Below are 18,969 nucleotides of genomic sequence, written 5' to 3' on the forward strand. Positions count from 1 at the left end.
AGGAGGTTCACCATTGCCTTCCCCTGAGGCTGAGCGCACGTGACTTGTCCAAGGTCACCCACTGGATTTTGTGGCCAAGCGAGGAATTGAACCCTGGTCTCCAGAGTCACAGTCCAACACTCAAACCACTATGCCATGCTGGCTCCCAATGGAACAGCAATTCTTAAAACAGAGTTGACAGAGAAAATTCTGAAGGTGCTATGTCAGAAAAAAATATTACATATGGTCAACGTTTCCTTTCTCAACCAAATTTATTTCTGCTCTAATAAGGAGAGCTTAGGTTGATTACAAGTAAGTTCAAACAGGAACAACTAGAAAGAGACATATTTCTGATCAAAACTGTTATATTTGGATATTTAAAAAGATCTTGTAAGATTCTGCAAAAAAATACATTCCACAAGTGCTTCGAAGTTGAAGCCAAAGTAGAGCTAAGACAGAACGACATAGTACAGCATGGCCAAATAAAATTTGCAGACTAGGCTCTCATAGGCTTCAATGTCAGCAACTTTCTTTGGCGCATGGAAGGCTGTGTCAGTCAAAAGTCCCTCTCCTTGAGAGCAATTTCTCACTTAGGCAGAGATCAATCTAAACATGTGCGAGAGGTTGGTTTGTGTGTGATACATGTGTGCTGAGACATGAACATGCTTTTTAAGAGGTGGTGTACACGTACAGGCAAGTAGTGTGCTCATTTTAACAGAGTTAGCCCTGCAAGTGTGGCACATCTGAACAGAAAATAGACCTCTGCAACCCACTACACACTCATCAAAATGTCATTAAACACCACAACGTGCATAAGCAACAATAACCAGAGTTGAAGAGTCAATCAACTCTGCCTGGTTCAATTGTTACTTATCTGGAAAGAAGATTTAGGAAGTGTTATCCATGATCTTCTAACCTCAGATACCCAGCCACTGTAACGTACTCCATATGAGATTGGTCTTCTGGTAGGGTAGATGTTGAGACAATTTGTGCTCCTGCCTCCCTCCCCCGCTTTTTCATCTATTGTTTCTAGGCAGGTTTATCCTGATGGCAGCACTGTGGTTTTGTAGCACCTAATCCAATTATAGTTTTTAATCCTGTCACTTTAGGGTGAATGCTGAAATACCATTCATATGGCAATTAAGTACAGCACAAGTCATTCCTTCTTCCATTTCTGGGCACTGGTTGAACATAAAGCAAGAAGGTGATCACAACAAAAATAATATTTGATTGACATTTTGCATAGCCTGGTTATCATAATAATATCATTGCATGTAATAAAAAGAGTAATGAAATTGATTTTTCCTTTTGTCTCTCAATCAATGAAGTCCTAATTACTCTATGGACCAAGACTGTATCTTATCTTATAGACTGTATAAGAGGCAGAAAAACTGTCCATAGGCAGTTGCCTGCAGGTCTTTTTCTGCTTATCATTGAAAGTACTACTGTGATGTCATGGAATTTTTAATTAAATTTTCAACAGTACAAGCAAAGTTATCAGCAACAGAATGTTGACAATGCATGTTCAATGAAAAAAAACAAAAAACAAAAGGTCATTTGGCTGGGAGGAAATCATTAACATGGGCCAGGGAGAGATACAGGAAAAAAAAATGTTGGCAAGGAGGGGGCAAAAGCAGAGAAATTATAAAGCTTTTTTTTTTAAAGTAAAAATAGGGGAGTCACAGAAAGATGAGGCAAAAGGAAAGTGACAGAGCAAGGTTCCAATATGTCAGAACCAGGACAAGTTGTAGGGATGGAAGAGGAAAAGGAAACGGGGAAAAATGGAGAGAAGTGCTTCTTTGGAAGTGGGAGGGGAAAAATAACACATCCAAAATCAGTGAGGGGGACTACAGAGGTTGTTGGATGACACTTTCTACCCACTTTCATCACTGAGAAGAGCTTTGTTGTTGTTAACTTCCCTCAAGTCGATCTCAACCCATGGCTACCTTGTGGATGAGACATCTCCAAAACTCCCTGTCTTCCACTGTTCTGCTTAGTTCCTGCAAACTCATACTAGTGACTTCCCTAATAGAGTCTATCAATCTAGCATGCAGCCTTCCTCTCTTTCTGCTTCCCTCCACCTTTCCAAGCATCATTGTTTTTTTTCCAATGAGCCATGCTTTCTCATGATGTGTCTGAAGTATGACAGCCTAAGTTTTGTCATCTTGGCTTCCAGGGAAATTTCTGGCTTGTTCTGTTCTAGGACCCGTTTATTTGTCTTTTTTGGATGTACACAGTATCTTCAGTGCTCTTTCCAGCACCACATCTAATGAACTGATTTTCTTCCTATCTTCTTTCTTAACTGTCCAGCTCTCACATCCATACATGCTAATAGGGAATACCGTAGCTTGTATGATTCTAACTTTTGGGCTGAGTTGTATATCTTTGCATTTTAGGGTCTTTTCTAGTTCTTTCATAGCCACCCTCCCCATTCTTTTCTTCTTATAATTTCCTTGCTGCAATCCCCGGTGCTATCAGTGTTTGATTCCAGATATGAGAATTCTTTTACTATTTCTATTTCTTCATTTTCTAGGCTGAATTTCTGTAAATTCTTGGTCATTATTTTTGTTTTTCTCATGTTCAACAGTAAGCTGCCTTAATCTTTCTTAGTAGTTGTTCCAGATCTTTGAGGTTTTCTGCTAGTATTATAGTTTTGTCCATGTATCTTAGATTGTTGATATTCCTTTCTCCTATTTTCACTCCTTCTTCTGTGTCCAAGCCTGCTTTTCTTACAATATATTCTGCATATAAATTGAATAGGTAGGGTGATAAGATGAAGCATTATCTGACACTTTGACCAATTTTTCTGAGAAGAGCTACAATCCAACAAAACCTGGATTTTCAACCTGATCAAAAAGGCAGAAATGCTTGTGGGATAGAAGCTCTGAACAAATAATGCAATCTAGGCAGATAGAAAAATTTCAGCCAGGAAGACATTAGCAATAAGGCTTGAGTGGTGGTAAGTTTTAATTTTTCACACAACTAGTTAGACATAATCAGTCAAATTCTCAGCATTTTATGTCATTCTTCTATGCAGGTACATCTGCACTAACACATAGTATATCTCAGTACCTGTACTAATCTCTGTGTCTGCCATAAACATGTAAATACTGCTACTTCCTGGGCTTTTGGATGAGGTTTTTAGCTTGTTGTTACCAGATAAATGGTGGTTTTGTAAAATTAGTATAAAATAGGGTAAATTTAATTGAGTTGGGGGAATATTAGGAGGAAAAGAAAACCCTGAGATGAAATGCTTAAGTGTAGGATTATGAAATTTCCAGATTTTGTTTCTACCTAAGACAAGTTAGACAAAATTTACAAAAGGCCTGCATGATATACTGCTTTGAGTGTTAGACTACGACTCTGGAGAACAGGGTTCAAATCCCTGCTTGGCCATGGAAACCTACTGAGAGGCCTTGGGTAAGTCACACTCTCATCCTCAGAAGAAGGCAGTATCAAATCCCTTTTGAAGAAAGATTTCAAAGAAAACTCCATGATACATTCACTTTACAGTCATCATAAATCAGAAATGAATTGAGGGTACACAACAACAAGCAGCAATGAATGACAGCAATGTGCAGTGGTTAAGGAGTTTTGACTAGGACTTTAGAAACATATGTTGTAGTTTCCACAGAGGCATGAATGTGCTGGTACTACTTCATACAAAAGTATCTCTCTTTGATGCACCCCAGGAAAAACCGTGAGTAGCTCAGCCACCAATCATTCAGCTAGTGTGACTGAACACGTGATTTGACTCCCTTGCTTTGATACCCAATGTTCCAAATTTTAGAACTAGCAGCAGAATTTGAGCCTCACAGTGATTAGTTCCACAGAAGCAAGAAGAATCCTTGGGGAAAGAAATGGAAGAAGTAAAGTTCTTATTCTATTACTTGCTTAGCTATCATTAATGAGTTTGGAAGGCAGCTGTGCAAAGTGAGGTATTAGGAATGGAGGAAATTACATGTGTCTGTTTCCAAGCAGGTTTCCTTCACCGCTCAATGTGACAAACACCATCCTTTTAACCAAAGCCCTATGCAAGTGTTCTCATCATCACATTACATCAAGGAAGGATAATGAGCCCTGGTGGCGCAGTGGTTAAATGCCTGTACTGCAGCCATTCACTCGAAACCACAAGGTTGCGAGTTCAAGACCAGCAAAAGGGCCCAAGCTCGACTCAGGCTTGCATCCTTCCAAGGTCGCTAAAATGAATACCCAGACTGTTGGGGGCAAATTAGCTTACTTGCTGTTCACCGCTATGATCTTTGGAATAGCGGTATATAAATAAAACAAATTAATTAATTAAATTAAAATGTGTGGCTCAGGAGCCACATCCAGGTCCTCTGCTTGTCTTTTGCCCCTCTCCTATACTATATTCTGTTGGGTGCTACTGAAATTTGGCAGCAATTAAGTCGATTTCAGCATATTTCCATTTAATCAAACTGTATGGCAAGTATGCATGCTATTTTAAAGTAGATTTGCATACTCAGAAACTTCCTGGAAGTCCAGGTCATGTTTGGTATTGCTGCAAATGCTCCTCCACCCACCCACAGTCACAGACTTTCTTCCCTCTTAATTTAAAGACCATTTAAATTCTGCTTAAAGACTTACTGCTGCCTCATCAAGGGGATATTCACACAATTAGCAGCAGCTACTGCAGCAAAGGGGACCCAGCGTGCCACAAGGGTTGGGGCTCTCTGTAGGGAGAAAAAAGAACATAGTTAGAAGTAGGATTTCATTTGGAACAAGGGTGGAACTGTCTGGTGCTCCAGATGTTGTTGCTATAAAATTTAGCTATCCAATCCAGCAGAGCCAATGGTGAGGAAAGGTGGGAGATGCAATTTAGCAACATCTAGGCATTTTGACCACCCCAGATTTTGAATGGAGGTTAGAAACAAACACTGGGCAGCAGTGTTGTGAATGCCAGAAGCAGTATGCTCCTCATGCTGGAGTTATTTCACTGCTCTCAAAGTCTTATAATAAATGTTAAACTGCTTGTTTACAATGCTGTCTTGACAACTGAAGCCAAGGATGAATGGATATACTTTGCAGCCAAAATCAGCCGTTTACATAAATAAAGGAACCTTCCTGTACCCAGTTCTACAGCACCTAAAGCATGAAGCAGACAATCACAGTTCTGCTACTGTAAGATAAATATTGATGGGAAAAACCAAATTCCTTGCCTTGTCCTTAGTACTGGGCGCCCCCCTGTGGTTAGAACAAGACATCTACAACAGTACCTTGGTGTAAAGGTTGAGTCCCACAGCAGTAACCAGGGCAGTGCTGGTAGCAGTGAGATAAGCCACTCCAATTTGCCTGGAATCATCCAAAAAGGATACAAAATAGGCCCATCAATAGTTAGTTTCAGCCCAATTTCAATTGTGCAACAAAGGTCTCAACCACATCTTCAATGCTCCCTTCCTGTGATACTGCAAGGCATCAGATTCTACTTTCTCAACATGCTTAACTTGCAGATCAGCGCTTTGCCTAGCATCCTGATGCTGTATCTTCAATACTGAGACAATATGTAAAAGGAGAACAACACTTCCAACTCTTCCAAGTGTAGGTCTGTGACAAAAAGCAAAGATGGAGAATGTGTGAATCTACAGATATTGTTGGACTGCAGCTTTCACCATCTTTTATGACATGCCATGTTGACTAGGACTGATGGGAGCTGCAGTTCATTATCATAATCACAATCAAACTCTGCCCACCACCAACTGAAGGAGATGGAAAGTACAGAATGGCCATGAAGTGATAATGGCTAACTATTGTAGGGTGCACCAATCATCCATGAATAGTCACTTTCCCATTTTATCCAGATTTGCAATCCTGCCTATCAATGCCACTTGCGTGAGTACAGAAGTAAAGTCCTGAATGCCACATACGGACAAAATGGTAAGGAGTGGTTACTGGTAATGATATCCATCTTGATACTGCCTCTCCATAGACAGCCTACTGCAGCTGATACATACACAGAAGTTTATCCACACTTACCCTCAAGAGTTGGCACTGACTAGCTCAAACTGTGCCAGCTAACCTGATGCACTAGGTTGCAAAAGACAGTCCTATCAGGGGACCTTGCACAGATACTCACTTGAGGGAGATGGGGCTGGCAGCATTCCGGTTGGTGTAGTTCACAATGGCATTGAAAGACTGATTCACCCATTGCCAGAAAACTACAGCTGGGACTGTCCTGGAGGAGAGGGCAAATAAAGGGGAGGGGAAAGATCCAGATATAAGAATAAGTACTTGCAGCACTCAAATTGTCAGCCATGGTACCTCACGCATTATCTTCTTTACAGGTCAAAATATTCACTTTTATGAGCTTATGTAGCTTCCTCTACAAATAATCTTTTCATTACAAGAAAAGCCATGCTGGATCAGGCCAAAGGCCCATCTAATCCAGCGTTCTGTTCATACTGGCACTGCACTACCCAGCAACCAAAATATACATGCAAAGTACCTCTGATACAAGAGCTGATACACAGCTATCCGGACTAGTAGCCAGTGACAGCTCTAACTTCCATGTATTTATCTAATCTCCTTTTAAAGCTGTTCAGGTTGTCATTCAGGACCTGAAAGAACTCATTGCTGCCCAGACTGGTACCCGATGCGACTTTTGGGGCCCCAGGAAGTACCTGGTACTTCCTGGGGCCCCAATACTACAAAAGAGTAAGAAAAGTCTTAAGTGCTCATTATATATTTACACTCGCCCCTCCACATTTGTGGCTTTGACTTTTGCGGATTTGATTATGCACGGATTTTATTAATATATTCTGTCAAGTAATATCTAGGTATTCCAGGGCAACTCTATGGTCAACTTTAACCAAAAGTCGTACTTAAGGACCAAGAGATTCTTAGAGAAAACACTCCATTAGGCACTTACTTGTAGCTCCTCCAGCACAATTACATGGTCAATGTCTGGCAGGTGTTGACCAGAGTTGAACTAGAGGACCTAGAGATTCTTAGAGTGGTGTTCTCTCAGGTAAAACCGTAGTGTTTTTGTTATTTGCAGTTTTTACACATTCATGTGGGCCCTGTGCCCCTATCCCCACAGTTTGAATCCAGCTTGGCCATGAAAACCCACAGGGTGATCTTGGGCAAGTCATATTCTCTCAGCCTCTGAAAATGGCAATGGCGAACTCCCTCTGAAAAAAACTTGCCATTTAGGTCCATTTTAGGGTGGCCATAAGTCAGAAAGGACTTGAAGACAAACAACATCAACAAGGTCCAGGTCACAGATACTGTAGTTTTGGTTTTTGTCTTAAAAGCACAGGCAGGACACTGATCTCATTCTTTAAAACTCAGGCCTGTTTACCAAATTGAAGCATAAAGTCTGCGTGTTTTCAGACGCTGCTAGAAGTCTCCCTTGATTACCATCAGCTCCTAATTTTTGTTCGAAAATAGCAGATGTACAGATTGCTGAAGATTATCACCTGAAAAACATTCCAGTGTTAACATACTGTGCACCTGAAACCTTTCAAGAGCAATCAGTCTGTTTCACTGGGAAATCTAGCTCAAGGAATAAAACAGGAGAAACCAGGAGTACCATGTTGCAGTCTTTTCCAATCTGTCATCCTCCAGAAGTAATGGACAGTAGCCATAACTACGCTACTGGCTTAGCCACAATGGCTGAGGATTATGAAAACTGCAGCCCACACATCTAGAGTATGTCAGTTTGGGTACTGTAGTCAAAGGGTCACAGGAACAGTTTACACAACTAGACTCAGATCACAGACACCTGAAGAAGACAAACATTCAGTATTGCATGTTTCACAGAGAAATTAACCTTATGGAGGCAAAATTAAGGGAACCAGGAGAGAGAAAAAGAGCACACTGAACCCCAGTAAGATCAACCCTACTCCTACCTGTAAAACTGCATCATGAATCCAGTGATAGCCATTCCTCCAGGGACTTGAAATGACATTCTCCCTATTAAGTTCATCTTTTCCCCTGAATCAGGGTGGAAAGCTGAGTCATAAAGCTTCTTGGCATAGAAAAGCTGCTCCACACTAGTTCCTGGGGGCACTGTGCCTGTCCTGTTACCAAGAGTAAAAACAATTATTCCCTCACCATCTTTCCAATAGCCTAGGCCTCCCAAATGAACTGTATCCCCACCTTGCGAGTTATACACTGGAAAGTAAGAAGCAGCTCTCTAGAAGCCATTATGCTTTCAGATTTAACGGAACTCAAATTCCTTGTGCTACAATAGGTAACATACAGCTCACAGTAGTCACCCTCAGACCTTTCCCACAGCCCCTCCAGGGGACTGGGATGATATAAAAATGTATCTTTAAACTCTCCTGCTGTAAGGATACAATAAAAGGTTGCTAATGCAACCACCAATATATTTTAAAATGTATTTCTTGTTTTGTGCTTGTCTTCTCCCTCTGAGCAGAATCTCTGCTGCTTTAAGAAAGCAGCTGGCAATCTCATCAGGAAACCTGTGAGAAATTTGTGGTGTAGAAGGACACTGTCACCCTCTGGCACCAGAGAGAGGGCTATGTCCAGGATGATGTCTGAGAAGAGGGCAATATTGAATGTCCTTCACACCTCTGCTGCATCACTCCAATGCAGGCAGAGATCTAATGTCACCTCCTTCCCAGGAATACTACTCAATTGCAATAAGATGAGAGAAGCTTAAGTCCCCATTACCCATGGGATCAGCAGCACACCAGTGTCTGAGAATGTGATTGACAGAAAAAGACCTCAAGAGAATATTCAGTGGCCTCTCTGTTGGCTACCTGCAACTCTCCACCAACGCCTTTGCTGAATCCAGCTCATGCTCCGACACCAGAAGCGTTCTCGGATCTGTGATGTTGAAAAAGTGTTTTATGCGTCCTATAAAGGTGTTCTGGTCCCAGCGGGGGGCATCAATATTAAATGTGGTAACATTGTCAGTCATTTCACTACAGAATGGATAAGACAAAAGTAAAATTCACAGGTCAGTACGATAGCTCTGTGGTTAAGGTTGCCACATATTCATCTAGAAGAGACTGACTCAGTTAAAGAGGCAACTGCTGTAAATCTTACCTGGATGATTTATCAATTCCAATACTCATCTTCTTTTCTCACCTCATGCAGAGAAAACAAGAGTTCTGCTTTCTATACAAAACAGAGGAATAGAAAATGTAGCTATTGCATACTGTCTTAAAGGGGAAAAAAGCAGGCACTATCGCCATATGAAGAGTCTGAACACTTTTTGTATTATTATTATTAACATTTATTTATAGAGCATTGCAAAGTTTGCACAGCGCTAACACAAATAAATCTTCACAAATGTTGTAAGAAGAGAATGTGCTGAGCTAGAACTGGCTGCATCTGAAGACCTCCCCAAGACTTCATTTGATACCAAAAACTAACACAAATAAGATAATTTATTGACAGTACATTGACACAACACACAATCTACAGGAGAGGAAAACATCATAGCCTTTTAACTGATGGGTTCCAGCATCCCCTTACAACAAATTCTACCATCCCAGGATCAACAATTTGTATCCATGGCTGGATGACTGGTCCACATGCTACTTAAGCCAGGTTAATAAATGGGAAACCAACCTTGATTCAGGATGTGATCTTGAATGAACACACTGACTTGTCTTGAATTACAGAGACCAGGCTGAATGAAGCTGCGGGGCAGAACCATCTCTTTCAGCTTTGTCCACCTCAGTTGTCTGTGCACTAGCGCGTGAGGTCTGAGGTCAGGGGCATGGGGAGGTGGAATTAGCAGTGGACTATTGAGATCCCATCTCTCTCACCAGATGCCTGTCTGTCTGCTGGGTTCAAATATATATACTTAAAGGTGTGTGGCCAGGACAAAATATAGATTCGATTGATGTACTGCCCACCCTACTGCTCAACAGTCTCCTTTCCTGACCTGGCAGAGTTGGTCTCGATGTTTTTGGTGTACTGGGGGACTTTAACATCCATACAGAGACATCTCTGTCAGGACATCATGTCCTTTATGACAATCATGAGTCTGTCCCAAATAATATCTGGTGTCACCCAAGCTGTTTCCTATGTGAGGCAGGATGAGGGTGATCTGGGTGTGGAAGAGATTTCTGTAACTCCATTGCCACGGGCAGATCACTAACTGATATGGTTTAAACTCATTGGAACTCACAGCAGGGGTAGGGGACCTATTAAAATGGTCCACTCCAAAAAGTTAATGGATCTGGATGTATTCCTGATGGCTCTTGGGAAGTTTCCTGTTGCTTTGGCAGGTGACCCCATTGAAGCCTTATCTGATCTCTGGACTAGGGAAATGATCAGGATGGTGGGCAGAGACACTCTTAAGAGTCCCTTCCTATGGATTGGAACCAAAGTAGCATCCTGGTCCACTCAAGAGCTACAGTGATGAAATGAGTGTGATGGACACTGGAATGATAATGGTGGAAGTCTGGGAGCAAGTACGACCAAACACTGGCTAGAGTTCATTGGAAAGCCTATGCCATGGTAGCCACCATTGCATCCACACAGTGTCACCCACTGGAGCTGTCTTGAATGGTCAGGGTCTTTTACATTCTGTCCCACAAGAGCAGATGTATCTGAGGAAGTAGACCAAGTCTACGAAAGCTCATACTACAACTTCTTTCACACAGATAGTCTCAAATATGCTGCAAAATGAAGCTGACTGTGAAGAAATCATAAGCCATCTGTATAAATGAAGTGGAAAGGTAAGGAGACATCACATATTACATGGGAATACAAACAGGAGAGGAAGAAGATAAAAGCTATCTCCTTAGTTAAGAACAAAAGATTCAAGAGCTCTTAGAATACCAAGGACTCAAGGAGACCAGTGCCCACACCTATGGAAACAGACTACCTCAAGATAGATGAACAAAGTGAGCTTCTACCAAATAATAATCAATAGAGAAGTGCTGTAGGAAAGTTGCTTTAACTAGCCACCACAACTAGACCAGATATTGCCTCAGCAGCTGGAGTTCTTTGTAGAAAAAAAGGGACTGGAATGCAGTGAAAAGAATGGGCATACACTTAAAGGGAATTCCCACATTTCAAGTGAAAGCTACAAGCCATCAGCAGTGCCTGACTAGTAGTTTGCACAGATGCAGATTGAACAAGAGATCCTACAGATCACAAATCTACCAGTGGGAACCTGTTCGTCTATGGAGATGGATCAGTAAATTGGACAAGAAAGAAACAAGATGCTGTAGCAAGGTCTTCTTCTGAAGCATAATACATATCAGCTGCTCAGGCATGCAAAGAACTTGTGTGGCTATACCAATTGCTAAAGAAACCTGGAATAGTTGAACGAAAGCCTATAGAGCTTCTGGAGGACAAACAAAGCTGCATAAATCTCTCACAGACTGGGAAGGCCAATTCATACACTAACTACATTGATGTGAAACATCACCTGTGAATATCATCTGTAAGAAAAAGAGATTATTGAGATGATGCATTATCCATCAAAGGAGATGACTGTAGACATTCTCAAGAAGCCAGTTTCTAGAGATCATGTCTAGTTCCTGAGAGAGAAGATGAGTCTTATGGACTTAAACACATCACTGAGTAGGGGTGTTGGAAGCAAAGGGGCACCAATGCTTGTGTAGAGTAATTAATGAGAGAGGGGATTCTAGAGAGCATGCCTTGTGTTTTTGTTTCACCTCTTTTTTTTCTTGGCCTATGCACTCAAGCCTTTTTTGATCTCTGACTGCCTGCAGAGGCCACTTTTTCCTTCTCTCAAAGGTTAGTTAGTTCTTTGCCTGGGAAGGAATGAACCATGAAGCTCCTGCATCATGATTGATGCCAGCCAACTTACAAACATGACAGCCAGCCTTAGGGGCTTTTATACTGAACTTTAGGTAATCTGCATTATCTCCTCTCCTATCTCAAGATGGATTTCCTGAAACAATAAATGCAAGTTTTTCTTTTACACTACAAGAGCATCCTGAGTCTTCTCTCCCATTTCTACAGCAAACTTATATTATATTGTTATTTTCTACTACATTTTTAACTGCAAACTCATATTGTATTAATCCAGACAAGACAGGGGTGCTCCTGGTTAGTTGTAAGGCAGATCAAGTAATAGCAACTCTATCTGTGCTGTAATGGGTTAAATTCCCTGAGAAATCTCAGACTCAGAGCTTGCATGTGCTCCTGGACTCTACTATATGCATGAACGCCTAGGTTTTAGCAGTGGCCAGGACAGCATTTGCATAAGTAAAACTAGTGTGCCAGCTACACCTGTTTCTTGAGACTACAGCTCTGACTACGATGACACATACCTTGATTACATCCTGTTTGGCCTACTATAATGCACTCTATGTGGGGCTGCCTTTAGAAACTGTTCAGAAACTCCAGTGGGTGCAAAATACCACAGCTAGAACGCTGATCAGGGCCATTTATACAGAGCATATAACTCCCTGTTGAAACAGCTTCTCTGGCTAACAGTTCGTTTCCGGGCACAATTCAAAGTGTTGGTCATGACATATAAAGCCCTCCATAGGTCCAGACTATTTGTGAGACCACATCTCCCCATACAAGAGCCCCAAGATCTTGCAAGGAAGGCTTCCTATCAGTCCCACCACTATTGCAGACACGGTTGGTGAGGATACAAGAGAGAGCCTTCTCAATGGCTGCTCCCTTCTGCAGGAGGCTAGCCCTCTCCCTCCTTGCATTTTGTCATCAAGCAAAAACATCTTTATTTAAGCAGGTTTTTAAACATATAATCAGGACAAGGTGGTTTTGTATGGGGTCTATGTTTTAGTGATGTTTTTAAGTTTGTTTTTATTAAGTCTATATTATTTTTACTAGATAATTTTAATTGTTTTAAATTGTTATTAATGTTTTGTCTTGTGATCTACTTTGGGTCCTTTGTTGGGAGAAAGGTGACATAGAAGTGAAAATAAATAAATAAATATTGGCCTTGCTACACTCTGCTAGATATACATACCAAATATTCCTACACTTAGCTCTTGGTTGTCCTATATTATTGAATACATTTCAATTTGTGCAACCTGAGGATGTGGAGAGGTGAGAGCACCATATACATATTGGACCCATGCCCTTTCTGTCTGCTGAAAGCAGGCTGAGGGAGACTGACAGATAAAGAGACTGAATGCCTCATTATAGCAATGTAGTTTTCCATCTTGTATACAGTATAGGAGATTGTTGTAAGCTATTATTGAGAAAATCCTCCTTGGGCACCACCATACTGGAGAACTATCAGCCAGTCTCCTATATTCCTTTTTTCTTGGGGGGGGGGGGGGGAGAGGTAATGGAGTGTGTGGTGACCTCCCAGATCCAGGGGTTCTGGGACAAAATGCGTTATCTAGATCCCTTTCAATCTGGTTTCAAGTCTGGCTATGGGATAGAGACAGATTTGGTCACCTTGGTAAACAGCCTACAGAGGTAACTGGATAGGGGAGCATATTCTTGTTAGTTCTGCTGGATCCCTCAGTGGCTTTTGATATTATCGACCATGGTATCCTTCTGGGCCACCTCTCTGAGATGGGACTTGGAGGCACTGTTATCATTCTAGGAAGGCAAACTCAGAATGTGGGGCTGGGGGATGCCTGTTTAACACCCTGGCCACTATCATATGGTGTCCCTCAGGGCTTGGTTCCATCCCCCATGCTGTTTAATATTTACATTAAATATTTACACGAGAGGTCATCTGGAGTTTTGGGATTCAGTGTTATCAGTAAGCTGATAATGCAAAACTCTTTTCCATCCAATTCCAAGGAAGCTATTTCTCTACTAAACCATTTCCTGTATTGATATGTATTGTATATGTATTATCCTACTTGAGAGTATGTATTTTCCCTGGATGAAGATTAACCTTCTATTTTGAAGCCAAGCCCTCCCTCCAGTCCATCTGCCTTGGTCCAGGCCTCGGAGGTAGAGAGGAACTGCTGGACCTCTTACCCTCTCCCTCCACCACTCCCTTCTCCTTCTGTGTCATGTCTTTTTAGATTGTAAGCCCGAGGGCAGGGAACCGTCTAACTAAAAAGATTGCATGTACAGCGCTGTGTAAATTTACAGCGCTTCATAAATAAAGGTTAATAATAATAATAATACTAAACCAGTGTCAATAAACTGGATGAGGGTGAACAAATTGATACTTAATCCAGACAAGATGGAGGGCTTCTGGTCAGTCGGAAGACAGACCCTATCCTGTGCTTGATGGGGCTTACATTCCCTCTGAAATCTCAGGCTTGCAGCTTGGGCATAGTCCTGGACTCAGATCTGAGCCTGGATATCCAGGTTTTGGTTGTGGCCTGGAGTGCATTTACTGTATAGTTAAAACTAGTGCACCATTTTTTATTCAGGCAGGCCTTTAATCCAAGTGGCCCTGACAAGGTAGGCTATAAAATCAAGGGAGTAGCAGCTTGAAACTGGATAACATGGGACGCCATCTCACATGTAGTCCTGGCCAGGTGAGCAATCCAAAGACTGGACACTACAGTCACCCATAGTGATCTTTGGCAAAGCTACTAAGAAATCACTGAAAAAAACAAAGTCAGGAATTCCATGTGAATCCCACTTTGCAAAGATCTACCACCAATTTATAGTTTGTTTGTCCTCACTATGGACTTTGCCATGAATTGAGTCATGCAGTCTGTGTTCAGAAAAAGGGTGAAGGGGAGTTTTTATTCCTTGTTGTCCCAATAGCATGGACTTGGCATGGATAAAATCTGCAATGGACTCTCTGCTAAGACAACTGCTGCACATATTAAAGAAGCATCCTCACTGTTAAAGTATAAACAGCAGCACTACTTAGAGTCAGCATAAGCATAATCAATAACCAACACTTAGGCAAACAGCCTGACATTCATCAGTCTCTCTAACATTGGATAATGAATAACTGTGTTTCTGGAAAACTCAGGACCAACCACACCTCTCATAGCAACTAGGGAACTTTTTTATAGGCAGCAAACACCAGCCGACAGTGTGGAAAAGAATCCCCAGTACATCTAATCAATGCTAAAAGTAGGGATTCCCATGTATGTGCAGGGAATTCCCCACTGTTGGGCAATGCCAGTAATCCTTAAACATTCTGGATGCAGTTATGGGACTCATTAATCCTTCACAGCCTCCCTTCACACACTTCCCATCAAAGTAAACAGCTTCAGAGCTAGTCATATATGGTGTTTCTACAGTTAAGTGTTTTTACATTTTTGGAATATAGAGCATTTTTAAGATGGCACGTTGATGAAATTGTGTTTTGCCACTTCTGCAGGTGGCAGTGGTGAGCAAGGATGACATGGAGTGATGTTATGATATGGTATCAGGCAAAGAATATTTGAGGTCGCTGAGACGGAATTTAAAACAGAATTAAAACACTTCTGTAAATGGAGCTGTAATAAGGGCTTTCTTTACTTAGCTCCAGAAACAACCCATTTTTTTTTCTTACAGGGATGGAGCTTAATAACAACTAAGCGAGATGCCACCTAGGTTCACAGCTCTCTTTTGAGAATGGATAAAACAAGGGTTTGGGATTGTATGTATAGTCAAAAATAATGTCATTCTTCCTGGAGTGCAGTTAAAACTATGCACCATTTCTCAAAATGTAGAGTAACACATGCCTTCATTACATCCTGTTTAGACTACTGTAACACACTTTATGAGTGGCTGCCTTTGGAAACTTCAGTAGGTTTAAAATGCTGCAGCCAGGCTGTTGACTAGGGCTGGGTACAGGGATCATGTTGATGATGATGATGATGATGTTTATTTATATACCGCTTTTCCAAATTAGATCAAAGCGGTGTACAACAGGAAGTACAATACAATATCCAAAGTCAAAATAAAACATAACAAGCCTCTCTCCCCCTCAAGATGGTGGCCGGAAGGAGGGCTCTTTGTCTTTCAGGCCAGGCCTCTCTCCCCCTCAAGATGGTGGCCGGAAGGAAATAAAACACAGGGTGTGCCCCCACAATGTGCAAAAAGAAAAGGCACAGATGAAATAGGTCTGGAAGCCATGCCTCATGAAGAGTAGTTTAGGGATCTCAGAATGTTTAGCCTGAGGAACAGAAGGTTGAGAGGTGACATGATAGCCATGTTTTAACATATGAAAATATGTCGCATTGAAGAATAAGCAAGCTTGTTTTCTGCGGCTCTAGAGACTAAGACATGGAGTAATGGATTCAAAGTACAGGAAAAAGTGATTCTGCTGAAACATTAGGAAGACCTTCGTGACAGTGATAGCTGTTTGACAGTGGATTACACTGCTTTGGAATGTGGTGGAGACTCCTTCTTTGGAGACTTTTAAAGAGAAGCCAATGACCATCTGTCAGGAGTGCTTTGATTGTGTATATCTGCATGGTAGGAGTTGCACTGGATGGTCCTTGTGTTTTCTTCCAACCCTATGGCTGCAACTGCACTGCAATAAATAATCCGGTTTGAGGTTTATTTCCAGAGGTGCCAACTACCAGAGGTGCCACAGCCAACTATCACTCCCAGAATTCCATAGCATTGAACCATGGCAGTTAAAGTGGGGTCAAACCAGGTTATTTCTGCAGTGCAACCTATGATTCTATGAAACAAGGTGGTCTTCTTCATAAAGTGATGGAGATGTAAATTCAACAGTACTGAAGATAAATCATGCAAACTAATGCCATTCAGATGTTCTGAACTATCATTCTAATAGTCTGTCCTTCCTTTACGCAGGGATCTGTTCCAGACTCCCGCACGTAAAGGGAATTCTGCCTATGCTCGAGCCCCTTTTAAATGAATGGGTTTTGTGCACGTGGTGGCGCGGCAGTGCATGCGCGCGCCATGGACACCCCCCCATTATTCCTTATACCTCATTATTCCTTATACCGGAAGCTTCAGCTAGTACAAAACATGGCAGCCAGATTGGTCCACTGGTGTTTCCAGGTTTGACCATATAACACCTATTCTGAAAGATCTGCACTGGCTGCCTATTCGCTTCCAAGCACAATACAAGGTGTTGGTTATTACTTATAAAGCCCTACATGGCTTGGGCCTGAGTTACTTGAGGGACCGCATCTCCCCATATAATCTGCCCCGCATGCTCAGAACAACCAGGAAGAACTTGCTAGAAATTCCATCATCTAAATACGCTACTACATCCCAGAGGACCTTCTCAGTAGCGGCCCCACAAATCTGGAATAGTCTTCCCGAGGAACTCCGCCTGATCACCCCCTTAGAAACATTCAAAAACTTTCCTCTTCTCTCAAGCCTTCCCCTCTGGAAAATGAACTAGTGTACTTTGACCCCATCAACTTTCTGCCTCACCCTTTCGAATGATTGTTTTAGATTTGTATATTGTATATTGTGTTATTGGTTTTATCTATTTTATAATGTGTTTGTAACTGGTTTTAAATTTTGTGTACATGGCTTTGATCTTCAGGAAAAGCGGTACAAAAATAAAATTTATTATTATTATTATTATGGAACACGCCGCCCCTTCTCCCAGCACGGCTTTCAGCATATGCCGAAAGCCGCATAAAGCACACCCGCGGAGATTGCGGGCGCACTGTAATTTTCTAACTATGAGGCATTTAGGCTGGGGCATATGGAGTTATAGTCCAAAACATACCGAGAAGCACATTTTGCCCACCCCTGCAGGAAGAAATCTGTGAACCAAAATTCATTTTGCTGTTACAAAGAAGTAGAAACCTTTCTCATACAGTCTCTCCTCACATTCTCATATACAAGTTATGTCATAGTTTGTTTGCTATCAACCAACGCAGAAGGGATTGGTAAATCAGAAGAGAATAAAAAATGAAAGGCATCCAATTTTTTAAAAAATCCTCATTAATAGTCGAGATGTGTACTCACAGTTTAAATCAAGTCATCTTGCTCAGCAAGCATATGGATTACCCTTGTGGTTATAGAATAATTAGATCTCTAAAGAGATGGTGGAGGCAAAACTGAATTAAGCACATATAACCATGCGTTGCCCTTGACCTCTAAATAAATATTCACCCTCTTCTGTTAATGGACAGCATCCTCTGTCTCTTGAAATAAACAGAAGTATACCTGAAGGGACTTTGGCTAAGACTATCAGTGTGGAGACAGGGTCAATGTGGGACCAGACAATTAAAGAAGTGGTGTGTATGTATATCTTAAAATAATTTTTAAATTAATGCTTATTTGGAATAATTGATTGGAAGAGAAAATCACTGAAACAAGAAAGGAGGTACAATAATCTACTGCAGGCAAACATATGCGTATATAAATGCTGATCTTAATTTTGAAGAGGTGAGTCAGGAACACAGGTCTCAAGGAGAGTATAAGGTAAACTTATTCTTAGCTCACATTACAAGCTCTAATATTTGTCCATATGTGATGCTAAACAAATTCTTCTCCAGATGTAAGTTTTCCCATAGTGAAACAGTGACAGCAAAAATCAGTTTTACTATATGTTGCAATATACACTGGATTTGTCCGCCCCACTCCACTCCAAAAAACCCCCAGCAACAGAATACAGTGGTACCTCGGGTTATGAAATTAATTCGTTCCGCCGCCGCTTTCGTAACCCGAAAAGCCTTCGCAAGCCGAAAACCCATAGGCGCTAATGGGGAAAAGCCGCGATTTCGTGTGAAATAGCGCCGAAAAGCACCAAAATTTTCTTCGTAACCCGAAATAACCTTCGTAACCCGGAACAGTTATTTCCTATGGGATTTTTTCGTATCCCGGAAATTTCGTAACGTGGGTATTTCGTATCCCGGGGTACCACTGTATTAGAAAACGCTAGACTAATATTAACACAAAGTGCTACAAAATATAAATCTTGATATGGATATGTGGAACAGACAGAGATGCAAAGAACTGGAAAGAGTTTAAGAACTTTAGCTTAGTATTGATCTAGTAAATTAAGGCCTTGTTAAAGATATAAACTTTTAGCCTGAGGTCTTCATCAGGACCACCAATTCAACCTAATAAGCATACAGAGCAAACAGAAAATTTAGTATTGGGGGAAGATGTGGCACCTTGAAATGAGAGGGTTGTATTTTCAATTTAGAAAGCACATTGCAATGACCAAATCTAGAAAAAATA

The 18,969-nt window shown here is 41.4% G+C and overlaps 2 protein-coding genes across 6 annotated transcripts in view; one reads left to right on the forward strand and one right to left on the reverse strand.

Moving 5' to 3' along the window:
* Positions 1-18,969, forward strand: part of ACTR1A (actin related protein 1A) — a 515,484-nt gene that overhangs the window by 49,207 nt on the left and 447,308 nt on the right. The window lies entirely within an intron of this gene.
* The window catches only part of SFXN2 (sideroflexin 2), a 41,800-nt gene that overhangs the window by 13,665 nt on the left and 9,166 nt on the right, over positions 1-18,969 (reverse strand). For 4 of the 5 annotated variants that reach the window (XM_042457645.1, XM_042457644.1, XM_042457641.1 and 1 more), the window contains 6 exons: positions 9,013-9,084; positions 8,724-8,888; positions 7,848-8,018; positions 6,074-6,172; positions 5,217-5,292; positions 4,588-4,673 (listed from right to left, as the gene is read on the reverse strand). In XM_042457645.1, coding sequence (XP_042313579.1) covers positions 4,588-4,673; positions 5,217-5,292; positions 6,074-6,172; positions 7,848-8,018; positions 8,724-8,888; positions 9,013-9,041 — 626 coding nt within the window. In that variant the 5' untranslated portion in view covers positions 9,042-9,084. Of the gene's footprint in view, positions 1-4,587; positions 4,674-5,216; positions 5,293-6,073; positions 6,173-7,847; positions 8,019-8,723; positions 8,889-9,012; positions 9,085-9,540; positions 9,759-18,969 lie in introns of all 5 variants that reach the window. The other variant, XM_042457643.1, reaches the window with a different exon arrangement.

The sequence above is a fragment of the Sceloporus undulatus genome, chromosome 3, assembly GCF_019175285.1.
Source record: "Sceloporus undulatus isolate JIND9_A2432 ecotype Alabama chromosome 3, SceUnd_v1.1, whole genome shotgun sequence".
Classification (NCBI taxonomy): domain Eukaryota; kingdom Metazoa; phylum Chordata; class Lepidosauria; order Squamata; family Phrynosomatidae; genus Sceloporus; species Sceloporus undulatus.